This window comes from Chanodichthys erythropterus, chromosome 15 (genome assembly GCF_024489055.1).
Source record: "Chanodichthys erythropterus isolate Z2021 chromosome 15, ASM2448905v1, whole genome shotgun sequence".
NCBI lineage: Eukaryota > Metazoa > Chordata > Actinopteri > Cypriniformes > Xenocyprididae > Chanodichthys > Chanodichthys erythropterus.
This window is the reverse complement of record NC_090235.1, coordinates 3,724,666-3,735,535: the sequence shown is the minus strand read 5'-3', so window position 1 is coordinate 3,735,535 and position 10,870 is coordinate 3,724,666. Positions and strand designations below refer to the sequence as shown.

General features: G+C 36.3%; 1 protein-coding gene across 3 annotated transcripts in view; it reads right to left on the bottom strand.

Annotated features, from left to right (window-relative positions):
• Window positions 1–2,398: 2,398 nt before the first annotated feature.
• Window positions 2,399–10,870, bottom strand: part of arhgef2a (Rho guanine nucleotide exchange factor (GEF) 2a) — a 69,968-nt gene continuing 61,496 nt past the window's right edge. For 2 of the 3 annotated variants that reach the window (XM_067411368.1, XM_067411369.1), the window contains 2 exons: window positions 5,907–6,102; window positions 2,399–3,764 (listed from right to left, as the gene is read on the bottom strand). In XM_067411368.1, the coding sequence (XP_067267469.1) occupies window positions 3,694–3,764; window positions 5,907–6,102 (267 nt within the window). In that variant the 3' untranslated portion in view covers window positions 2,399–3,693. The remainder of the gene's footprint in view (window positions 3,765–5,906; window positions 6,103–10,870) is intronic. The other variant, XM_067411370.1, reaches the window with a different exon arrangement.

Genomic DNA, 10,870 nt, shown 5'->3' with positions numbered 1-10,870 from the left:
AGCTAGCCACTTTCTTTTATGTGCTCCCTTTTGTTTGATGGATTTAATTGTTCTTCTAACACACTATTTTGGATTAGGACAGTGAAGTGATGGATGAGGTAGTATATATGTGTGTGTGTCTATGTCTGAATGCCAGCTATGCTGCCTGTGCAACCAAGCTATTAATATTCGTCTCTTGGCTGACATTGTTTTATGGATTAGCTGCTATCCAGGGACAAAGATCTGGATTTCGATGGATCTTGAAATGTATTATTAATATCATCGTTATTGTTATTTACAAATAAAAAGGATAGAAACATATGTGCGATTGTCGAAATATTAAACAGATCTTTGGAACACTCCATTTTGATTGGTCAATCGTGGTACAAACCCCACCCCAAAGCCGATTCTAAGAATTTCATACAAACAACACATTCTCTTACTTTCCATAAAAAGTCATGTAATGCAATTACAATTCCTTTTTTAGGAAGTAATGAAATATTGTACCACACTACTTTTAAAAGTAAATTTTCCCCAACACTGGACTTCAGTATTAATATTACAGTAACTTTATTACATTTTCACTTAGATTTACTTATACAAATTAAAGATAATAAACCAATCCAGATGATGTTGTTTATCAACAGTATTCTATATCCACTTAATATGTTTTTATACAAATCAAATTGTATGAATACATACAAACTCACCGACAATTCACCAAAATGTAAAATAGATACATCTCATGAGATTAGGTTGTAGAGAGAATACAACCCGCATTCCAGAAATGTTGGGAGTTTTTTTTTTTTTTTTTTTTAAATTTGAATAAAATGAAAACTAAAAGACATTTTTAAATCACATGAGCCAATATTTTATTCACAATAGAACATAGATAAGTTAACACAATAAATGTTTAAACTGAGAAATTTTACACTTTCATCCACTAAATGAGCTCATTTCAAATTTAATGCCTGATACAGGTCTCAAAAAAGTTGGCACGGGGGCAACAAATGGCTGAAAAAGCAAGACATTTTGAAAAGATTCAGCTGGGAGAACATCTAGCAACTAATTAAGTTAATTGATATCAGGTCTGTAACATGATTAGCTATAAAAAGGGATGTCTAAGAGAGGCAGAGTCTCTCAGAAGTAAAGATGGGCAGAGCTGTGAAAGAATGCATAAAAAGATTGTGAAAAACAATGTTCCTCAATGTCAAATTGCAAAGGCTTTGCAAATCTCATCATCTACAGAGAAACGAGAAATCTCTGTGCGTAAGGGACAAGGCCAAGATCTTTATTGGATGCCCATGGTCTTCAGGCCCTCAGATGTCACTGGATCACTCATCGGCATGATTGTGTCAATGATATTACCATATGGGCCCTGGAATACTTCCAGAAACCACTTTCAGTAAACACAATCCGCCGTGCCATCTGCAGATGCCAACTAAAGCTCTATCATGCAAAAAGCAAGCCACATGCGAACATGGTCCAGAAGTGCTGTTGTGTCCTGTGGGCCAAGGCTCATTTAAAATGGACTGTTTCAAATTGGAAAAGTGTTCTATGGTCAGACGAGTCCAAATTTGACATTCTTGTTGAAATCATGGACGCCATGTTTGCTGGGCTAAAGAGGAGGGAGACCTTACAGTGTGTCATCAGTGTTCAGTTCAAAAGCCAGCATCTCTGATGGTATGGGGGTGCATAAGCGCATACGGTATGGACAGCTTGCATGTTTTGGAAGGCACTATGAATGCTGAAAGGTATATAAAGGTTTTAGAGCAACATATGCTCCCCTCTAGATGACGTCTATTTCAGGGAAGGCCTTGTGTATTACAGCAGGACAATGCAAAACCACATACTGCAGCTGTTACAACAGCATGGCTTCGTCGTAGAAGAGTCCGGGTGCTGAATTGGCCTGCCTGCAGTCCAGATCTTTCACCAACACAGAACATTTGGCGCATCATTAAACAAAAGACGACCACGAACTCTTCAGCAGCTGGAAACCTATATCAGGCAAGAATGGGACCAAATTCTGACACCAAAACTCCAGAAACTCATAAAATTGATGATCATAAGTCTTCAAACTGTTTTGAAAAGAAGAGGATATGCTACATCATGGTAAACATGCCCCAGTCCCAACTACTTTGAGACCGCAGCAGGCATCAAATTTGAAATATTTGAATTCATTTTGTGCATCAAATTGTAAAATTTCTGTTTAAACATTTGTTCTGTTATCTATGTTCTATTGTGAATAAAATATTGGCTCATGTGAGCGTCTATTAGTTTTCATTTTATTCAAATTTAAAAAACGTCCCAACTTTTACAAAATTCGGGTTGTAACTTTAGAGGACTTCAATATTAATATTACTGTAATTGTATCACACTTTTCACATTGATTTATTCACATACAAATTAAAGAGAAAAAATAAAGCAATCCTGATGATGTTGTATACCAACAGTTTTTATTTCATCCACTTCAATATATCTGAAACACTGTGAACATTTCAACAATGTTTCTGTCATTTTCCATACAAACATTTTTATGTGACTTCAGTAAATCCTATGTTTTCTTATAGTTACTTCAAAACATGAAGAATATCATCCTACAGTAATTTCTAAGACATTGCTTCCTGAAATGTTGAACTGACTAAAATAAAAGCATATATTTCAGCAATATTCAGCCAAGCAAATTTTGGCACATAGTCAAGTAATTGCAAAAAAAACAAACAAAAACAAAACACACACATTCTTGAACAAAATCAAAACATAAGCAAAACTGTAGTTAAGACACATCAAATGTTGTTGGTTACTGGCAGATTTTGGTGATTTGATCTATTTTAGTCAATAAATTTTATATTTACAAAGTATTCCCCGTTAACACACACTGTGGGTTGAGGAACCATTTATAATGTCACAATACTCTTATCATAATAACCTTCCTGGGTTTATTAAGATCATTGCTATAGATGTAAATATATTCCTATATATTGCTATAAAATGCAATATAATTCCTTCATAAAAAAGCCCTCAAGTCTCTGAAATAGTCATTTTGTTATAGAGCCAGTAGTTTTGGTCCCAGTATATTATGTTGGTATATTTCAAGTTATGGCTTCTTTCTAACTGCTTCAACATGCTTAAAAGAATTTCTTTCCATTCAAAATAAAGGAAAATAAATAAATTTAAAATAAAGCTCAAGAAAGAGACATTTCTTTACAATGACCTCTCACAAACAAGAACATTACACTTAAAGAAAAAAATAAGTTTTGCGTGCTCCAGCATCGGTACAAAGCACTGCGATGAGTATCTCACAAACAGTACATAAATCTGGACGGATTCTGCCGATACCCTTGAGCTGGATCAGTTATGTTTGGTTTATACTTTCAGAATCTTAAGACAACTGTTTCATCCCACTGTCAAGTGCAAAGTCCCATTATTTGCATGACTTCATCTCCATCACGGTGCTTTGGCATATCCTTATTGTTCCGTGGATGTCAAAAGCCATATGATTGGATTCCAAGAAGACATGTTGAATATTAACATGTCATAAACGGCCACACAGAAGCTGTAAGCAAAGTTACTGGATACAACTAAATACTGTATGTATATAATGAAATGAATATTCATAAACTATGTAAGATTCTTCCCTGTTCAGAGGAAGACCTGCTCATGGAGTCTATAGTCTGTTCCAGGCCAGTCTTGGGTTGAGAATCGAAAAAAATATTAGCAGTGTGAGACCTCACGGTCCCGGGGGTCTGTCGCGGACTCGCTCTCTTCAGGAATGTCTTGCAGATCTGTAGATGATGAAAGGCAGAAAAAAAAAAAAATCAATTAAGTAAAAATGTACAAAATAAAACCATATTAAGACATTAAGTTTTAAGTTTATGTTTTTGACTGAATTTTACCAGATTATCTGGATGAAATGAACTGCTTCTTGACTATACAGTACATATGCTTGATATAAACTACGTAAGAGTCCAAAATTAAAACTTGATAAACCAAATGTAGATTAAATTTGCCTTTGGAAAGTTTTACTGGACAGTTAACCAGTAACCTTTTGGAACTGCAACGTAATACACAAAATTGTAATATAAGGCCGATAACCAAACCCTTAGTGCAAATATGGAATAGAAAACACCTTTCATGTATTTCATTGAAAAAATAACACAAAACGCAATTTTATGGTTGGTCAGATAATTTTATGACAAGTGCATTTTCTCAATTCAGTCAGTGAGGTCAGTAAATTGCTGCAAATAAAGACCAAGATCTAAAGCAATCCTATTGAAGAGGATTAGGGTCAAGCAATAATAAAAAAATAAAACCATCTCGAGATTAAAGTTGTTAAATTTCGAGAAAAAAGCCGAAATAAAATGTTGAGAATAAACTTGTTAAATTATGAGAAAAAACTTGTTAAATTTCGAGAAAAAGCTCGATAAAATGTTGAGAATAAACGTATTAAATTACGAGAAAAAAAAAATCTTTAAATTTCAAGAAAAAAATCAAGATAAAATGTTGAGAATAAATTCATTAAATTATGAGAAAAAAGTCGCTAAATTACGAGAACAAATTTGTTCTCGTAATTTAGCGACTTTTTTCTTGTAATTTAATGACTATTATTATTATTAAATTTAATGAAAATTAAAATGAAAATTTTGAAATTTAAATTTGGGGTCATTAAAATGTTTTAATGTTTTTGAAATAAGTATCTTATGCTCACCAAGGCTGCATTAATTTGGTCAAAAATACAATTAATACAAATATTATTATAATTTAAAATAACTTTTCTATTTTGATTTATTTTAAAATGTAATTTATTCCTATGATGGCAAAGAAATCATTCTAATATGCTGATTTGGTGCTCATGAAACATTTCTTCTTATTTTTAATCAATGTTGAAAACAGTTGTGCTGCTCATTTTTATGGAAACCATGATACATTTTTTTTCAGCATACTTTGATAAATAGAAAGTTCAAATAAACAGTATTTATTTTAAATATAAATTGTTTGTAACAATTTAAGTCTTTACTGTCATATTTGATCAATTTAATGTCCTCAAAAGTAATTAAGAAATAAATACAAATATTAATTTCTTAAAATACTGTATGCTAAACTCTTTCAGTAGTATGCCATTTCAAACACACCTCAAGACTGTGATTATATAATTTCAAGGGGCTTTAAAATTCAAAACTTCTGAGTGTATAAGTGTATGTACATAAGGTATGTTCATTGTGAATGACACAGTAAAGGTCTGGGAGAGACGTTCAACCTGCAATTTATTGCCATTATCCACCTATAACACACAAGCTTATACATTAGTAATCCACCTAAATGTGCTTCTTCTTTCTTTCTTTTTTCTTCAAATTTAGTCGAAGGAGATTCTCCAGTCTGTCAGAGTTTAGTGTGCATATTGTAAGTTTGTGTACCTTTGTGTGTGTGTGGAATGTTTGATGTGCTAAATTCAACATGTGTTTGTTGTGTACATTGGTTGCATAATCATGTGTAGGCTGCTGTTAGTGTTACAAAGGGCTAAAGTTTACAGGATTCTGGGTGAAGTGCATCCACACAGACGGTCTGATAAATATGTAATCATTTTATATAGAAGGAGATCAAAGCCAACAACTTCCTGGCAAACAGTCTCTTGTATAATTTCGCCAGTATTTTTTCCTAAATATTAATTTAAACCTAAATCAATATTTAATATACATTTATTTACTGATTTATATAGCTATATAATAATATTTAACAATACTACATTATTATTTTATTATATAAATTTTAAATCCATATAAATAAATATATATATATATATATATAATATTATTATATTAATTAAAAATATATAATAAAGATTTTTGTAAAACAACTAGATATATCTTTATTATAACAAATATTATAAATATACATATATAATGTCATTCTGTGTCATTTCTACAGACCTCTGGGGCTTTCTGAACGAGGTGACACCCTCGAATCCACCTCATCGTCATCACCGTCATCATCATCATCAGATATCACGTCCACTTCCACATCACTGCATTCCTGCAGGCCGTCGGATTGGTCCATCGATTCCTGGCTAGCCAATGGGGTGTCAGTGTTGGGGTCAGTATCACTCTCTCTGCGAGTTGGTGGCGCCTTAAAGTGAGGAGATGAGAAGCGAATGAGACATTTGTGAGCTACTACATTGTAGCTCTTATATACTTTGATCAAACAACTCATGGCACATACTAAAGTGCATCGCTTGCACCCTGCTTGCGATAACATCAAAAGTGTTATTCTGGGTGATTTATTTAAAGAGGCCATATTATGCCCTTTTACAAAGTCTTGATTTTGTTTTTGGGGTCTAAAAGAATAGGCTTTCATGCTTGAAAGTTGAAAAAACACCTTATTTTAAAAAATATTTTACACTGTTGCAGCACCTCTTTTCCCAGGCTGTCAGTAACAATATGTTTAGTTCCAGTCTCTATTAATGGTGCCTTTATGTGCTCAAAATTAGCATAAATACAGGTTTCCTAGGTAAAAATTGCACATGAACACCCTACCATTTCAAAACTTGAATGCGATGAGCTCATAATCACGACTTCAGAAGTGGGAATTATCAAATTATCAAAGGCAGCATAAGCTTTCCCAAAAGCGATTGGTTGACTGGACCAGTGTGTTGTTATTGGTCAACCGCTTCCAGCGTGTTTCAGAAATATCACGTCCCTTACCATAACTGTGAGTCGTAACCAGTGTTGGGCACGTTACTTTAAAAAAGTAATTAGTTATAGTTACTAATTACTTCTCACAAATAGTAACAGAGTTAGTAACTGAGTTACATCATTGTTACATGCATGTGTATTTACGTATTTGCCTGCCCTCTAGGGGCAGGAAAAGCATGATTTACCTCTGTCCTGATTCTGCAGATCCTTTACACCTGTGGACTATTTACGCGTGCTTAAAGGAAGTCAAGTTTCCACACTTCGGGGGCGGAACTTGAGCGGCCGTCCCGAGCCGGAGCTGCGCTCTCTTCTTGTGTTTATCCCTTTTATTTTTCCTGTCTAATTTCTCCCACTTGTTGTTATATTTCGTTTCAATAATAAATTCCCCTTTTGATCGAGCCGTTGTGTTATCCCTCTTTTGTGTTATGGCAGTGGCTGTAACATAATTGGGGGCTCGTCCATCGTTTGTTTTTCTTTTTTTTTCTTCTCAGCTGTTTAGTGTGGGAGGAAAGAAAATGTGTATGGCCGTGTTTTCGTCGTGTTTGTTTGATTTATTTTTTTGGTTGTGAGTAGCTACGAGCGTCCCAGGTGAGTATTTGCCCTATTTATTCAGTAGTCGTCGGGTAGGTTTGAACCTGCCACTTTGTTATTTTGCCTTTTTTATTTTTAGTGGTTATTCGGAGTGGAGGCACGCTTCAGTTCACCGGCAGCTGATCTTGTTAATGGGATCGGTGTGCAGGTGTTCATGATTTCAGCGTTTAAAGTGGCCTCGAGCCCCTAACGCCACTGAAGACTAGGGAATTAATCTGATGTTAAATGGGGTAAATACGTGTTGTGGGATCGCTTTTGGTTATTCACTTCGTAAATTTAAATCAGTAAGTGAAGTTTATTCTTAATTCGTATCATTCGTGGTAACTTCGTGTAGCGGCCAAATTCACTTTGTTTTCTTTAGTTTTGGCAGGTAAAATTTAGGATTTGTGAAAACGACTTAGTGGTTTCATGAGTATTTTGTTGTCAGTTGTGTTGAAACCATTATTTTCGTTATTTTTGGTGAGTAGCCTACATGTGTCGAAATGACTTCGGTAGTTGATATATTTCGGGAGTCTCCTTCTGAAGAACTGCTTTTATCGTGCACAAAAGAGCAGTTATTGCAAATTGCAGAGTCTTATAAAATTGAAATCGCTCCTAGGTATAAGACTTTGAAGGAAACTTTGCGAAACGTCCTTAAAGGCTGTCTGGTGGAGTTAGGCGTTTTACAAATGCCATTAGAAAACGTCAGTGTTGTGGAGGAAGTGGCTGATCCTTCAGTAAGTGAGAATGCTATTCGATTGAGAGAGTTGGCAATTAAAGAAAAAGAATTGGAGTTAGAGAATAGTAAATTAGAGCTGCGAAAGCGTGAACTTGATCATCAGTTTGCTCTGAAACGAATGGAGTTAGAGATGAGCTCTAAGGCTGCTCACGCTGCCTCTGATGATTTTGATGTCGGCCGAAATCGGAGGATGGTCCCTCCTTTTTGTGAGAAGGACGTTGAGAAGTATTTTTGTCATTTCGAGAGGGTTGCAGCTTCATTAAGGTGGCCTGAAAATGTTTGGTCTTTGCTCTTGCAATGCGTGATAACCGGTAAGGCGCAGGAGGTTTATGCTTCGTTGTCCATTGAAGAATCTGCTGATTATACGATTGTTAAAGCTGCTATATTAAAAGCCTACGAGTTAGTCCCGGAAGCATATAGACAGCGATTTAGACAATACACGAAACTTTCGAATCAGACTTATGTTGAGTTTGCGCGTGAAAAGGAAATTTTGTTTGATCGTTGGTGCGCGTCTCAAAAAGCCGAGAGTAGAGAGCAGGTTAGACAATTAATCCTTATAGAGGAATTTAAGAGTTGTGTACCTTCCGCCCTTGCTACTTATGAAAACGAACAAAAAGTAGATAGGCTCCACAAGGCTGCTACTCTGGCCGATGACTTCGTTTTAACGCATAAAATCACGTTTAAGGATGTTTAAAAACCACGAGATAAAGTTCCTGTTGATCCACCTGTTGTGTCGCCTCGCAGATCGTTTAATGGTAAGCCTACTGTTTCGAATGGTGATATTGCTTTTATTGTAAGGCCTCTGGTCATTTAATTGCAAACTGCCCTGTTCTTAAAAAGAAGTTTTATACAAAATCTGTTGGTTTGATCTCCGTTGATTCCAGTTCGAAATTTGACTGCATTACGCCTGAGTCTGGTGGTGATGCCTGTCTCCCTAAAACTGGTTATGGACCTTTCCTGCATTGTGGAACTGTGTTTATTCCCAGTTTGTGTAAGCCTGTACCTGTTCGTATTCTTCGGGATACGGGGGCCAGTCTTTCTTTTATTTTGGAGGGAGGATTTTGCCGTTGTCACAGGAGACTGCCACGGGTAGTGCTGCTCTAGTCCGAGGTATTGAAATGGGAGTTAAGGAGGTTCCGTTACACAGAATTCATTTGCAATCAGAATTGGTGTCAAGTACGGCCAGTGGCTGTAAAGGTTGCGGCCATTTGTGACTTTCCACCTCCAACGGATCGTAAGCAATTGAGACGTTTTTTAGGAATGGTGGGTTACTATCGTTCGTTTTGCAGAAACTTTGCAACTGTGGTTTCTCCTCTCACCAACTTGCTGAGTCCTAAAGTTCGGTTTGAGTGGTCTGATGCATGCCAGTGTGCGTTTGAAAATGTTAAATCTCTGTTGATTTCATCCCCAGTGTTGGCCGCACCTGACCATTCACAACAGTTCAGTGTCGTGGTGGATGCTAGCGATGTTGGGGCGGGAGCTGTCCTCCAGCAGAAGGGTGCTGATGATGTGGAACACCCAGTGTGTTACTTTTCTAAAAAGTTTAATGCTGCACAGCTAAAGTATTCTACTATTGAAAAGGAGGCATTAGCATTAGTTCTTGCGATTCAACATTTCGAGGTGTATTTGTCCAGCGGTTATTCGATCCTTGTGTATTGTGATCATAATCCGCTTACTTTTTTGAACTCCATGCGCAATTTTAATCAGCGTCTCATGCGCTGGAGTTTATATCTGCAGCCATACGACCTTGACATTAAACATGTCAGAGGTCGGGACAACGTGGTCGCTGACGCACTATCCCGGATCGGATAGGCCTGTGGGTAACGTATGTTTTTGGAAAGGTGTCTTTTAATAGATGCACTTTCTTGTGGTGATGGTTTTTCCTTTCGGGGATGAAGGTGTTACATGCATGTGTATTTACGTATTTGCCTGCCCTCTAGGGGCAGGACGCAGGAAAAGCATGATTTACCTCTGTCCTGATTCTGCAGATCCTTTACACCTGTGGACTATTTACGCGTGCTTAAAGGAAGTCAAGTTTCCACACTTCGGGGGCGGAACTTGAGCGGCCGTCCCGAGCCGGAGCTGCGCTCTCTTCTTGTGTTTATCCCTTTTATTTTTCCTGTCTAATTTCTCCCACTTGTTGTTATATTTCGTTTCATTAATAAATTCCCCTTTTGATCGAGCCGTTGTGTTATCCCTCTTTTGTGTTATGGCAGTGGCTGTAACAATCATTATAAAAGTAACTAATTACCAGGGAAAGTAACTATTGTGTTACTTAAAAAAAAAATATGCCAAATAAATTGAATGCCCCCAATATTACATATAAGTCTGAGAATAAATTATTCTTGATGCGACTCCTGACTCATGATCCGCTCTTGCTCACGACATGAAATTTCTGTTGGTAGCCATTAAAGAAAACGTAGTTTTATATTTATGTTTAAGTAGTCCTATGTTATGTTTTAAATCCATTTATTCGATTATGAAAAGTGAACAGCGTGAGTAAGATGCATCATAAGATGCGCAAATATATCGGGAGACATGGAGTGGGTCAGACACTTCATTAAGTTTTGTTTTATAAAAAGCCTCTCTTTAAAGTGAATTTCGTTTTGTAAAAATTGTATCTTAATTTTAATCAATGTTTCATCAACCAATTGCTTGGATTTAATATATAACAAGCAAATATAGCAGACAACAAAATAATGACATGGAGGCGCGGGCGCGATCACTGGCTCGTGAACTGGAGCGCGTCTTACAGGCTAAATGAACCGAAACTCAGAGGCTGCTTGCCTCGCAGACATGAGAAATATATCTATAGAATGCTTGAAATATCTACTTTAACAAAAATGAAGTAATTAAACACGAAAAGAAAGAGGCTACTCTGATTATGTAGCCT